General features: G+C 47.5%; 1 protein-coding gene across 1 annotated transcript in view; it reads left to right on the top strand.

Moving 5' to 3' along the window:
* LOC119855753 (PH and SEC7 domain-containing protein 3-like) overlaps positions 1-15,040 on the top strand; it is a 147,546-nt gene that overhangs the window by 35,810 nt on the left and 96,696 nt on the right. Inside the window, 1 exon segment of the mRNA XM_038402407.2 lies at positions 810-1,199. Within this exon segment, the coding sequence (XP_038258335.1) occupies positions 810-1,199 (390 nt within the window).

The raw sequence follows: 15,040 nt of genomic DNA, 5'->3' as shown, positions 1-15,040 counted from the left end.
TTCTCACTGGAGAATAGCTAAAACCAAACAGCAAGAAAATTCCACATTTTAAAGTTGAGAAAAAATTGAGTCTTGTTTATTATTTAAACAAGAGGTTTAAAGAGGGAGGTTTAGAACCCGTGTATGGCCATCTGCAGAGAGGCTGAACAGCGCTGCACATTCCACTTCCATTTTGATATTACTTATGTGGGTGTTTACCTGTGTTTTCTCTATGTTGCATTAGTGTATTAGGTTGCATTTAATAGAGATTTGTATTTATTTTTCCTCTAAGGCTCTGATGCTGCACTGGGATTGTGTGGGGCTGAGTTGGTTCCAGGGATATGCTCCCCTTCCCCCCCCCCCCCCCCCGCACCACTGGACTGGGACCTAAGCTCCTGGTGAAGCATCTTATCTACTATAGTTTCTTTTGTGTTGCAGTCAGTAGAGGTGCTGTGAGAGGGGGGAGCTAGGTGTGTCTGTATTTGTGACTAGTACTCTAGCTCAGAAAAGCACACTGTCTCTTTCACTGAATACAGCAAGCTGATGTTGTTTTTTTAGTAAACATCATTTTTTCTTTTCTCCTGAATACTATTTCCTCCCTTCTCAGAACTGTAGCACACCAGCGAGGAAGACTGTGTCAGTTCTGTACACTCCAGCATGGCATTGGAACCAAAGTATCAGTTCTGCTTTGTATTCGAATAACTAGAACTCAAGACCGTTGAGTTCCTTTTTATATTGTGACTCACTCACTCACAGGGAAAATAAGCGGATTTACTCAACAGTTCTAATCAAACAAAACTTAAACCAACTCTTTTTTGGTTTATTCCTAGGATCATGGAGGAGGAAGAAGCAGCCACGGGAGGCTATGAAGATGTCCTTGGACAAAGGCATGCAGAAGTTTCCATTGATGTATATAGCTCACAGTTTGAAAACATTCTAGACAATGCTTCTTTATATTATAGTGCAGAATCCCTGGAGACTTTATACTCAGAACCCGATAGTTACTTTAGTTTTGAAATGCCACTCACTCCGATGATCCAGCAACGTATCAAGGAAGGCAGTCAGTTCTTAGAAAGAACTGCTTCAGGACAGCAAGATGTCTGTAAGCTTCCCACAAATGGTGAAATCAAGAGTCAATGTGGAGAGATCTCCAGTGGACTAAGGGATGGAAGTGACACCCTCTTCAGAAGAGGCGTCGCAGAGGTTACTCATTTGGACAGGTAAAAAAGAAATTTTTTTTTTAAAGGGCATTTGCTTCTGCAGCATCTCTCAGAATTCATTTTGGAATTCTTAATGCTTAACTTTTTAAAACAGGGTGTATAACTGTGTCCAGAGAAATAAATGACTCAGGGAAAGAGAGAAACTAGACGGACTTGCTTTTTTGCAGAAATGGACAGATTTCACACTACCAACTACTTGTAGGCTTAGCTGTGATCTCTATATAACTACTAGTAGATGGCCTGTAATGTGACATCTCAAGAAGGTGAGGTTTGCCAGAAGGCTGTCAGTGTGCCAACAACCCATGCGTCTCAGATCATCCCCAGTTGTGCCTGATTTTGGAAGCAGTAATTTTATGAAAGACTTATAAAAACCCCTTGATCTGAATCGTAAAGGCATGTGTGGACAATTAAATATCTGGCATGAAATCCTGGCTTCCTTGAAGTCAGTGGGAGGTTTGCCATTTTCTTCAGTCGAGTCAGGATTTCATTCCCCTTGTACCCATGGATTCAGAAGTACTCAGTTTCCCACAGGTTGTCAAATGCCATTTACTTCTGTATGTTAGAAACTGTACAAGAGAGAGTTAGAGTATTTAATAATTTATCACAAAGTACAAAAATACTACACGCTGCCTGTTATGCAAGGAGAAAGACAAGGAAGACAAACTAGAGAAGAGTGATAGGGACAATGCAAGAGGATGTAGTATATTTGTAGGCAGTTCCTTTTTTTTTTTTTTTTTTTTTTTGAAACACCTGTCTGGTCAGCTAGACATCATGCTCTGTGCTGGGTTGGAGGCTGAAGAGTGCAGGGTGGGGGTTGGGGGGAGGAAGGAAAGAGAGGCAAGTCAGACACAGAAGCAATAACTCAAATTGTTTTCAATCTGCCAGCCTATCAATAGCGGCAGGAAGCCCTAGTGCTTAGAGTGGTGCACCAAATGCTACAGTCGTACAAATAACAACAACCCCGGTTTACAGATGAAGCTACAAATGACTGTTGATGAGGGGAAGCTCAGATTGCTTCATGAGCCACTCAAGAAGGGTTTAAAAGGCTTTGCTGCACAAAGTGGAGAGATGGAACCAAAAGTAGACTGACGCCAACTAGGCTGAGTAGGTCGGGGTGTTGTCACAAAGGTAGGCTTGAGAAAGCAATACACGCGTCGTGCATTCTGGTCCTTGAGGAACAGAGAGACCAGGAAGGACTGGACTGCTATGATCTTGCCAAGCTGTGCATGCTAGTGTAGTGGGGTGGACACCCGCTCGCACCCAGAGGGGTTTAAGATAGCCCTGGGAAAGGGCCGGGGCAGGGGAAGGCAGCGGGGCTGATTGGGGAAGCAGCCTTAGCTGGGGCCACGCCCCAATCAGGGCCCAGCTGGCTCTATAAAGGCTGTGAGCCAGAAGCCCAGGAGCTTCTGAGAGGGAGGGACCTGGCTCCAGGGACCTAAGCAGAGTACCTAGATTGGAGCAGGGCTGGGGAAGGGCCTGAGGAGGTGGGGAGCTCCAGCCAGGAAACCCCCAGGCGGCGGCCTAGTATTAGGCCCAACAGATACTGGGGTGGCAGGGGACAGCCCAAGGTTAGGCAGAGGCAGCAGGTCCAAACTCAGCCTTGCCTGTGATGAGTGGCTCATACTGCAATCTGCCCCAGGGCGTGGGGGCTAACTGGTGACTGGCAGGAGCCTACGACTGAGGTGAGGTAGGGCTAGTGGGTGGGGGAGACCCAGAACTGTGGGATACTGCCAGGGGGCAGCACCCAGTGAAAGGGGCACTGGGATCCTGGGAAGGGCACGGGAGCCAGCAGCAAGGCGAGACACTGGCCTGAAGAGGGCGCTCCAGAGGCTGGAACGCTAATTCCCTGAGATGACCAGTAGGAGGCGCTGCCAGTGAGTCTGCACCCGGTTACAGCTAGGATACAGCCTGTGCGTTGACTTCACTTCTTTTATTACTTTTGTGCTATGCTCACAAAGTTAATCCTTAGAAATACTGTCCGTTATTGAATAAAGGTTATTAAAAGGTCAAGCTAACTGTACAGGGACACTCTCAGTAGTTTCGACCCATCATTTAGTTATTTCTCCCTCCCCCAATTTTTTTTAACAAGCCTTGAACAAGGTTGTACTATTTTCATAGATTCATAGATATTAAGGTCAGAAGCGACCATTATGATCATCTAGTCTGACCTCCATGCACAATGCAGGCCACCATATCTCACCCACTCACTCCTGCAATAAACCTCTCACCTATGTCTGAGCTATTGAAGTCCTCAAATCATGGTTTAAAGACTTCATGGTGCAGAGAATCCTCCAGTAAGTGACCCGTGCCCCATGCTGCAGAGGAAGGCGAAAACCCCCCAGGTCCTCTTCCAGTCTGCCCTGAAGGAAAATTCCTTCCTGACCCCAAATATGGCGATCAGCTGAACCTTGAGCATGTGGGCAAGACTCACCAGCCAGATATGCAGGAAAGAATTCTCTGTAGTAACTCAGATCCCACCCCATCTAACATCCCATCACAGGTCATTGGGCCTATTTACCATGAATAGTTAAAGATCAATTAATTGCCAAAATCATGTTATCCCATCATACCTTCTCCTCCATAAACGTATCGAGTTTAATCCTGAAGCCAGATAGGTCTTTTGACCGCACTGCTTCCCTTGGAAGGCTGTTCCAGAACTTCACTTCTCTGATGGTTAGAAACCTTCATCGAATTTTCAAGTCTAAACTTCCTGATGGCCAGTTTATATCCATTTGTTCGTGTCCACATTGGTACTGAATTTAAATAATCTCTCTCTCTCTCTGTTATTTATCCCTCTGATATATTTATAGAGAGCAATCATATCTCCCCTCAGCCTTCTTTTGGTTAGGCTAAACAAGCCAAGCTCCTTGAGTCTCCTTTCATAAGACAGGTTTTCCATTCCTTGGATCATCCTAGTAGCCCTTCTCTGTAACTGTTCCAGTTTGAATTCATCCTTCTTAAATATGGGAGACCAGAACTGCACACAATATTCCGGATGAGTTCTCACCAGTGCCTTGTATAACGGAACTAAAACCACCTTATCTCTACTGGAAATACCTTGCTTGATGCATCCCAAGACCGCATTAGCTTTTTTCACGGCCATATCACATTGGCGGCTCATAGTCGTCCTGTGGTCCACCAATACTCCAAGGTCCTTCTCCTCCTCCGTTACTTCTAATTGATGTGTCCCCAGCTTATAACTAAAATTATTTTTATTAATCCCTAAATTCATGACCTTATACTTCTCACTATTAAATTTCATCCTATTACTATTACTCCAGTTTACAAGATCATCCAGATCCTCCTGTATGATATCCTGGTCCTTCTCTAAATTGGCAATACCTCCCAGCTTTGTATCATCCATCACATGACTTATGAGGAGAGGCTGAGGGAGCTGGGATTGTTTAGTCTGCAGAAGAGAAGAATGAGGGGGGATTTGATAGCTGCTTTCAACTACCTGAAAGGGGGTTTCAAAGAGGATGGCTCTAGACTGTTCTCAATGGTAGCAGATGACAGAACGAGGAGTAATGGTCTCAAGTTGCAATGGGGGAGGTTTAGATTGGATATTAGGAAAAACTTTTTCACTAAGAGGGTGGTGAAACACTGGAATGCGTTACCTAGGGAGGTGGTAGAATCTCCTTCCTTAGAGGTTTTTAAGGTCAGGCTTGACAAAGCCCTGGCTAGGATGATTTAACTGGGACTTGGTCCTGCTTTGAGCAGGGGGTTGGACTAGATGACCTTCTGGGGTCCCTTCCAACCCTGATATTCTATGATTCTATGATCCTCAAACTTTATTAGCACACTCCCACTTTTTGTGCCGAGGTCAGTAATAAAGAGATTGGTCCCAAAACTGATCCCTGAGGAACTCCACTGGTAACGTCCCTCCAGCCTGACAGTTCACCTTTCAGTGTGACCCGCTGTCGTCTCCCCTTTAACCAGTTCCTTATCCACCTTTCAATTTTCATATTGATCCCCATCTTTTCCAATTTAGCTAATAATTCCCCATGTGGAACCATATCAAACGCCTTACTGAAATCTAGGTAAATTAGATCCACTGCATTTCCTTTGTCTAAAAATTCTGTTACTTTCTCAAAGAAGGAGACCAGGCTGGTTTGGCATGATCTACCTTTTGTAAAACCATGTTGTATTTTGTCCCATTTACCATTGACCTCAATGTCCTTAACTACTTTCTCCTTCAAAATTTTTTCCAAGACCTTGCATACTACAGATGTCAAACTAACTGGCCTGTAGTTACCCGGATCACTTTTTTCCCCTTTCTTAAAAATAGGAACTATGTTAGCAAATCTCCAGTCATACAGTACAACCCCTGAGTTTACAGATTCATTAAAAAGTCTTGCTAATGGTCTTGCAATTTCATGTGCCAGTTCCTTTAATATTCTTGGATGAAGATTATCTGGGTCCCCCGATTTAGTCCCATTAAGCTGTTCGAGTTTCGCTTCTACCTCGGATGTGGCACTATCTACCTCCATATCCTCATTCCCATTTGTCATGCTACCATTATCCCTAAGATCCTCGTTAAAGACTGAGGCAAAGTATTTGTTTAGATATTGGGCCATGCCTAGATTATCCTTAACCTCCACTCCATCCTCAGTGTTTAGCGGCCCCACTTCTTCTTCTTTCTTTGTTTTCTTCTTCTTATTTATATGGCTATAGAACCTTTTACTGTTGGTTTTAATTCCCTTTGCAAGGTCCACTCTGCTTGACTTTTAGCCTTTCTCACTTTATCCCTACATGTTCTGACCTCAATAATGTAGCTTTCCTTGCTGATCCCTCCCATCTTCCACTCCCTGTATGCTTTCTGCTATTTGAAGTAAATAGGCACAAAGGAATTGCAGACATGCTGCAAACAGCATGAGGCCAGAAACCTGTATAGATCCCAACACTGGCAGCCCTGAATTCCAGAAGTGCTGCTCAGTGGAATTGCCCCTAGACATGACAGCAGAAAGGCAAAGTAAATGGGCAAATCCCTGTGAGAAGTTGTTACATTACTGCAACTCCTAGCAGCCAATGAATAGAAAGGACCTGTCTGGGAAGTGCCCAGACTAGTCCTTCAGGATATGTTTACACTGCAAGGTGAGACCAGGATTAGTAGAGCTCAAGTTAGCAGACCTTGGATATTGTAGCCTGTGGCTTGAGCATCTACCCTCATGTGTAACCCAGGCAATTGTTGAACCCTGGGTCCCAACACAGGTTCCCTCTAAGCTGTGCAGCTGCCTATTAAGCCCCATGCAGGGGCTCAGGGCTGTGGCGGGGAGAGATGCCTCTACTCCAGCACGGAGCTGCCGTAGAGGGGAGAGGAGCCTCTCTCCCGGCCCCGAGCTGCTGCGGTGAGAGAGGGCTGGGGGGAGTCCTCTCTCCCCACTGCAGCCCCTGGGCAGCCCACACCCCTTGCACCCCAACCCTCTGCCCCAGTCCTGAGCCCCCTGCTGTACCCCTCATCCCTGGCTCCACCCCAGAGTCCACACCCCCAGCCAGAGCCCTCACCCCTCCCACCCCAACATTCTGCCCCAGCTCTGAGCCCCCTCTCACACTCCGAAGCTCTTGGACCCACCCCACCATGTGAATTTTGTTATGTGCATCAATATAAAGGTGATGTGTGACATACTACCTCCGTATTGATTCACATAACAAAATCCATTCCGCACATGAACATGAAAAATTAGAGGGAACAATCTATGTTGCATTATGTGGGCCCAAGTCCAACCACTGATATCCCAGACTTCCTAGAGCCCCCCCAAATATGGCTGCTTTAACCCTTTGTTTGTAATGCAGTGTGGGAAAGCTTGACTGCTGCCAAACTTGGCTGTCCAGATGACAAAGAAAGTCACCCGGCGGGATTGTGGATTACTTTTGGCAGATTCCCAGGGTATGTCTAAACTGCAATAAAAGACCCAGCCAACCTGGATCGGCTGACTTGGGGCTCAGGCTGAGGGGCTATACAATTGCAATGTACACGTTTAGGCTCAGGCTGGAGCCTGGGCTTTGGGATCCTCCCCCATCAAGGGATTTTAGAGCCCAGGTGCCAGCCCGAGCCCAGATGAATATACTGCAATTTGATAGTCCTGCGAGCCTGAGTCAGCTGAGATATGCCAGACACAAGTTCATATGGAAGGCAGTGTGATCCACCTAGAGCCTGAGCCCGAAAGCTTATACAAAAGTGAAATAGCCCGAGCCCCTTGAGCCCAAGTCGGCTGGCATGGGTCAGCTGCAGGGGTTTTTTTGCTGTGTAGATCTACCCTTAGGTTATGTCTCTCTGAAAGTCAATGGAATGTAGGTCCCAGAGCACTTAGATGCTTTGGAAAAATTTGCATCTGCTGCTCATAAAACAGGGGTGGGAGATGGGGGTGTGTGTGAAAACATTGCTATGGAAGCCTTTAACTTTTCACTTCCTGAGTTTATTTTAGATTTGCAACCATTTTGTTGTATTTGCATACAACATGTTTGTATGTTTCCTGCTAATTTTCTTCCCATCCCTTTAAAAAAAAAAGTGTGTGTCTGTGAAAAGAAACAAATACAACTATGAAGTTGTGTTGTTTTTTCACTTCAGAAGCTGGAGCACTCTGTTGGCAAGGTAACACAAACCCACCTCTCAAGCTAGGTACAGGAAATCGCAAGCTGTATCACTCCAGACACGCACAGTGTGGCATTAGATACACACAGTACCACAGCACTGCAGACAATTGACATTATTAAAAATCTCATGAAGTGATAACACATCCTACAGTTCATTAGGACACACGTCCTACAGACATGTATATTGATGTTGCTAAGGTCAGAGTTAAAGTTGTGCATCATAGTGGAATGGTGAGGAATGTGGTGTGTGTGATGGGTTCAGTCGCAGAGATCTCCTTGGGACTGTCACCGGGTGTGCTGAAATTACCTCTAAGCCCGTTTTCCCTGCTAGCTTCAAATTTCCAGAACCCTGTCTTGTTGAACCAGACATGCTAGCCTGCTGCAACACAGACCCAAGGTCTGGTCCATGCCCCCAAAGCTGCAGACTTAACTGAAAACAGCTCAGCAGGTCACCTATCTCCAGCACTCAGATACCCAGTTCCAAATGGGACCCAAACCCCAAATAAATCCGTTTTACTCTGTATAAAGCATATACAGGGTAAATTGTTCTCCCTCTATATCACTGATAGAGAGATATGCACAGCTGTTTGCTCCCCCAGGTATTAATCCTTACTCTGGTACATTAAAAAACAAAAGTGATTTTATTAAGTATAAAAAATAGGGTTTAAGTGATTTCAAGTAATAACAGACAGAACAAAGTAAGTCACAAAGCAAAATAAAACAAAACACGCAAGTCTAAGCCTAATACATTAAGAAACTGATTACAGGAAATATCTCACCCTCAGAGAAGTTCCAGTAAGCTTCTTTCACAGACTAGACTCCTTCCTAGTCTGGGTCCAGTCCTTTTCCCGGTACAGTCTTTGTTAGATCCAGCAGACCTCTCAGGTGGTAAGCAGGGGTTTTCTCATGACTGGCCCCTTTTCTCCTGCTCCACCCACTTTTATAGCTTAGGCACAAGGCGGGAATCTTTTGTCTCTTTGGGTCCCCATCCCTCCTTCTAAATGGAAAAGTACCAGATTTAAGATGGATTCCAGTATTGTGTGACATGGTCACATATCACTGTAAGACCTCCTAGTCTCCATTCCCTATGGGCTGGCCCACATGTACACAGACAGGCTATAAAGTAACTAAGGCCATTTACAATTGATTTTCCGGAGCACCTTTAATGGCCTCCCTTTAATATGTTTACATCAGTGATACAAGTTTGTCTTATTCTTCCAACTCCAGATATAGAAATAATACATGCAAACAAATAGGATGAACACACTCAGTAGATTACAAGCTTTCTAATGACACCATACAAGGGGTATTTAGAGTAAAGCATGTTTCAGTTATGTCATATTCAGAAGCATATTTCCATAAAGCATATTGAGTGCAACATCACAGTGTGTATATTGTGTTACTGCACATGTAAGTGTGGGTTTTTTTTATGGAGGGATGGAATCTGTCAGAGTGGCGAATGGGATGCATAGGTGTGAAGGTGTGTTAAAGTTGTATGTCATAACTAAGAACAAAGAAATGTCCAAAGATTTGTGTGGGTGGATCTTAACTGTTTTCTAATCGTGTGTGTGTGTGTGTGAGTGATTGTGTGTGTGTGTGTATTTTTTCTAGGCAGAGCTGGAAGCATCTCCTACAGATAAGGTTGCCCAACACTTCCCATTATAAGACCCTGTTTGTGGTTTCTGATTACTTGTCAATTTCCCATGCCAGGTGTCTGCCTCACGTTGAATTTTATGGAAAATTTTCAGTTAAAATGGTTTGACCATGAGGTTATGAAAAAATACATTGTTTTGCCAGCTTCTGAGTTTCCCTAACTGGGTTCCCTGGCCGCCATCTCTCCTGAGATCTTCCACTAGTCTCTATGTGTTCCTGGCTTTTAACCAGTGTTCTCAACCTGGGGTAGTTGGACCCCTAGGGATATGCAGAGGTCTTCCGGGGGGAGGGGGAGGTACATTAACTCATCTAGATATTTGCCTTCTTTTACAGGCTACATAAAAAGCACTGGCGAAATTAGTACAAACTTTCATACAGACAATGATTTGTTTATATTGCTCTATATACTATACACTGAAATGTAAGTACAAAATTTTTATTGCAATTGATTTATTTTATAATTATATGGTAAAAATGAGTCAGCCATTTGTCAGTAATTGCGTGGTGTGACACTTTTGTATTTTTATGTCTGATTTTGCAAGCAAAATAGTTTAAGTGAGGTGAAACTTGGAGGTACGCAAGACAAATCAGACTCCTGTAAGGGGTACAATTGTCTAGAAAGGTTGAAAGCCACAGCTTTACATGCTAGGTAGGCATTGTAATGAGAAATTTGCATGCAGTATAGCATGCAGTCACTAGATGCCACTGTGTGCTGTATATTGTTCCCGATAAAGGGTGAAATCCAGGCTCGGTTGAATTTAATGGGATTCGCAAAAAGAAAAGGAGTACTTGTGGCACCTTAGAGACTAACAAATTTATTAGTCTCTAAGGTGCCACAAGTACTCCTTTTCTTTTAATGGGATTGTTACCATTGACTTCAGTGGTCCCCTGGGAGTGGACTCATGTTCCATGTAGCTCTAGCGGGGCTCTCTGCAGCCTGAGTAGTTGGTTGCTGGATGGAGGGTCCACCCAGCTGTTCTGGTCCAGTCAGAGAGCCGGCTGAGGATTTACACATGGGCTTGGCGCTCAGCAGGTGAGCAGTTCCACTGCATTCAATGAGATGACTCCCAGGCTTAAAGCCACGTATGCCTGTCAGAATTTTCAGGGCTGACACACAAAAATTGAGATTCAGGGATCAAATTCTGACTTAAATGGGGTCTAGGGCAGGAGTTCTCAACCTTTTTCTTTCTGAGCCCCCACTCAACATGCTAGAAAAACTCAAGGGCCCAGCTGGCGGGGGAGGAGGAACTCTGGGGTATAGATGTAGTTTGACTTCTGTTGGGGGGTGAGGGAGAGCAAGGGCCGGCAGGACTCAGGCCAGCTCTGCACAGCAAGGTCAAGGGAGGGAGTGCCACCTCTAGCCCCGACTCACCTCATCCAGCCACCCACCTGTCTGGGACTGTGTGCCAGTGGCTACTTCCTGAGGGCTCTGCTGGGTCTGGAGATGCCTGGGCAGCTCTGACCGGCTGCTTGGGCAGTCAAAGGAGGCTGGGAGCTGAGGAGAAGATGCAACCCCAGGCACCAGCAGCAGACGGGGGAATGCCACAGCTGCCCACTTCATGGCACCACCAGCCAGAGGAGCAGCTGCCCCTCACTGCCTGGCTCTGGCTTCCTGCCTAGGATCTGGCCAGAGGGTAGGGCCTGAGTGGGGCTGAGGGAGAACAGGAGGTGTGGGGAGGGTGGAGCTGTCCCCAGGACTACCCCACTCTGGGTAAGGCACTGCAATTTGAGGGGGCAAGACCCTTGTGCCCCCCCAACTCTGCCCATGGGCTCAAGGTTTATGCCCGTGGCGATGGGTCTTCAGCCCCGCCACTTCTGGCTTCAGGTGGACAAGGGGGCTCAGCGTTTTAGCCCACCACTGCTCCCAGCTGAAGAGGGGTTGGGAGATTCAGGGTTTTAGCCCTGCACTGCTTCCAGCTTCAGCCCCTGGGTGGGTTCCGGGGGTCGGGGCCTCAGCCCTGTGCCACACCCCACTTCAGCCCTGCGGGGGCATCCAGGCTCCCTGCGCTACTCCCTGCGCTACTCACGGCTTCAGCCCTGTGCCACTTCCCACTTCAGCCCCGTGGAAGGGGTGAGGGGCTGCCGGGGCTCAGGGCTTCTAACCTGCGCTGCTCCCTGTTTCAGCCCTGCAGCGGATGCTGGGGCTCGCAGCTTCAGCCCCGCGCCACTCCCTGCTTCAGCTTCGCGGGGGGCACTGGGGCTTGGGCACCAGGTTTCAGTGGTGGGGTTCTGTGGCCCCCCTAAAAGGGCTCACACACCCCCAGGGGGCCGTGGACCCCAAGTTGAGAACCGCTGATCATGGGGATATGAATGTGGGGGACAGGAGGTATAGCTGGGCAGCTCATAATATTAGGGGGGATGGTGAGGGACTATCAGAGGGATGAGAACAGTCACCAAGAAGGAATACCAAAAACTAAACCACACCAACAACCACCCAGGACAGTTTACTGTCTCCTCAGATTCAGTGATGCACAATTTGGGGGGGGCAAGTGCAAGAAAAACCTTTCCAAATGCTGATTCTAGTTTCTGGAGTAACAGATCATGAAAGATGGCTGGTTCTTTAAATCCAATATATATGCAAAAGATACAAGCTTGGCAGGGAAGGGTTAATGATTCCATGTTAAAATCGAAAATAGCTTTTTTTTGGGTAAAGAAAGGAGAAGCAGCCACTTGACATTCCCCCAGTCCTTACACACACACAATGAAATTATCTTGAGTGCTTTGATTGATAGACGCGAAAGGCCTAGTTTCATGTACTCCGAGATGCCCTTTTATGCAGTTCTGGCCGTATAAAGGGGCCATAGTGCGGCTGAATATCAGGCCCTAGGTGCTGATCAGTCTGGGTGTAATGCATGGCAATAATGCAGCTCAGTCTTTTAATGAATGTGCAGAAGAGCAGCATCCCTGTCGGCAGAACAGCGCTTAGGAGCGCGCTTGAGGGTGAAACACTGCTATGGGAAGGCCAGTCACATGGCTTTGAAATAAATAAATAAAAATGGTTAGAGATTTCCAAGCTACAGGTTCCTATGGGCTCCTTTGTGTCTGGGTGTTTCTCCCCTGCCAGCCTATCAGCGGCTGACCTTGACTACATTCCGTAAGTCCTAACACAAACTATGCATGACAGAAAAACAGGATCACTATGACAATGGCCTGCAGAATCCTGAATGGGGGCAGGGAGAGGGGCAGTGCCTTCCTTTGCTGAAATCGGCCAGCTTGCAGGTTCTTAGGCAGGAGCTTTGCTGAGAGCCTTTCTGAAGTACAGGTTTGCTTGTTTTTAAAAGGAATCCTCTTCTCAGTTATCCAGCTATTTTTGCTGATGGTGCTTAGAGCTCAACGGAGTAGGGGAGAAATGGGGATGAACGAGACCTTGGTGCTGCTTGTATTCCTGGGGAAAGATTTTCAATCTTCTGCTTCCTTTGGGTTTTAATAGGTGGAGATCTCTCTCTCTTTCTCTCCTTCTAGAGCCGGTCTGTCCGTGTAACTATCATTTCCCTGTGATATGCAGGTTTGCTACAGTCAAGATGGAGGGTTTCATTTAGTCAGAACAGCAGAGAATTGGAAGGTTGTACTTTGTCTTCCTGTCACTCCCTTGTGGCAGGGTGTACAACCTTTAAGACTGGTTAGCTCAGAAGGGGTGTGTGCCTTTACAGCTGCACTGCAGCACCCAGACATTAGGCCTGAATCCCCATTGCCCTGCCATTGTGTAGTGATTTATTCCAGTGCAAAGTGGGGGCTAAAATGCAACCATTCTGATTTGGTAGCTTCTGCATCCACTTCGCATTCACTGGGTGTAAATGCTTACGCAAAATGCAGGACAATGGAGCTCCGGTCCCTTGATTAGGCTAATGCATTTGCAAACTTCTCTCTGCTCGGTTCTTGTGTTTCCTCAATACTGTTGTATCTGGGGCCACTGGTTTTCTCTTAGATTCTGTTTCTTTAATTGTCCTGTCCTTGTTTTCACTAGCTTTACTCTTGGGGTGAGGAGAAAAACATGGTATTTCCTCTCCCTGATCTTCTCAAAGTTTTCAAAGCGGGGGAGGCTGATCTCAGAATGTGAAGATTTGGGCCATGATTTCCTGACGTTAGGCTCTTAAATCCGTATTTAGGCACCTAAATAAGAAACCTGATTTTCGGAAGTGCTGAGCAACCAGCAGTTGCCATTGTCTTCAAGGGATTCAGGTGCTCAGGCTTGTAGAAAATCAGGCCACTTTTATCTAGATGCCCTGAATTTAGACACACACAGATTTAAAAATACTGATCACCAGTGGTGAGCTGGAGCCGGTTCGCACTGCTTCGCCAGAACCGCTTGTAAAATTTAGAAGTCCTTTGAGAGCCGGTTGTCCCTCATGGGACAACCGGTTCTAAAAGGGCTTCTAAATTTAACTGGCCAAAAGTGGTGCCTTAGGGGCTGACTCCATGAGTGCTCCGGGGCTGAAGCACCAACAGGGAAAATTTGGTGGGTGCAGAGCCCCCACTGGCAGCTCACCTCTGCTCCTGAATGTGCTGCCCCGCTCTGCTTCTCTGCCCCCCCACCCCCCAGCTTCCAGCGAATCAGCTGTTCGCGGAGGAAGCCGGGGCAGGCTGAGAAGCAGATGGCAGCTTCCCGCTCAGGCCCAGGGAGGCGGAGCAGAGGTGAGCTGGGGTGGGGGGGGTGCGAGGAGGGCCACCCGCCCCACAGCAGGTAACCCGGGGGGGGCGGGAGGGGCACGCAGGGGAACCGCTCCCCACCCCAGCTCACCTCTGCCTCCCTGGGGCTGAGTGTGAAGCCACCGCCTGCTTCTCAGCCCTCCCCGGCTTCCCGTGTGAACAGCTGATTCGTGGCGCTCCGGGGTGGGGGGCGGAGAAGCAGAGCTGGGCAACGCATTCAGGGGCGGAGGTGGAGCGGAGGTGAGCTGTGGCCGGACGCAGGGCGGGGAGCTGCCGGTGGGTGCTCTGCACCCATCAAATTTTCCCCATGGGTGCTCCAGCCCCGGAGCGCCACTTTTGATGTGATCAGTGTGGGGAGCGGCTGCTACCCCGCCCCAGGAGAGAGAAGGACCTGCCGGATGCTTCCTGAGAGCTGCTCCAGATAGGGACCACTGGGACTCCTCACCTCGCCCCCCGGCAGGTCCCTCTGGCTCTTAGGGGTGGGGTGGGCACCCAGTATGGTGGCCCACGAGACCCTCCTGCCTGGTTCTGGGGGCAGACAGGGGAGGGGGATGGATGGGACAGGGGTTCGGGGGGGTGTCAAGGAACGCAGAGGGTTGGATGGGGCAGGAGTCCCGGGGGGTGGGCGTGAGCCACAACCCCCTCGTGGAGTGAGGAGGGAACCGGTTGTTAAGATTTTGGCAGCTCATCACTGGGTATCACCCCATTTTATAAAAAAGCAACCCTGAAGGTTCTCAGGAACAATCCACAACAAAGCGTGCAGCAGGGTTCTCCTTAGCATGACTTTGGATATGTGATTTTTTTGGAGGGTCTTTCCCAGAGTTTCACAGTAATAGGTTGTAGGTCTTAAACTGAAAAGGGAAATGCTGCTTAACAGTTTTGAAGACCCTACCAAATGTAACTTCTTTGCTTACTTGCTTTTTAAAATAGCTGTTTATTTAGGAAGC

The sequence above is a fragment of the Dermochelys coriacea genome, chromosome 5 (assembly GCF_009764565.3).
Source record: "Dermochelys coriacea isolate rDerCor1 chromosome 5, rDerCor1.pri.v4, whole genome shotgun sequence".
NCBI lineage: Eukaryota > Metazoa > Chordata > Testudines > Dermochelyidae > Dermochelys > Dermochelys coriacea.
The sequence above is the reverse complement of the archived record's forward strand: the minus strand, read 5'-3'. Positions and strand labels throughout refer to the sequence as shown.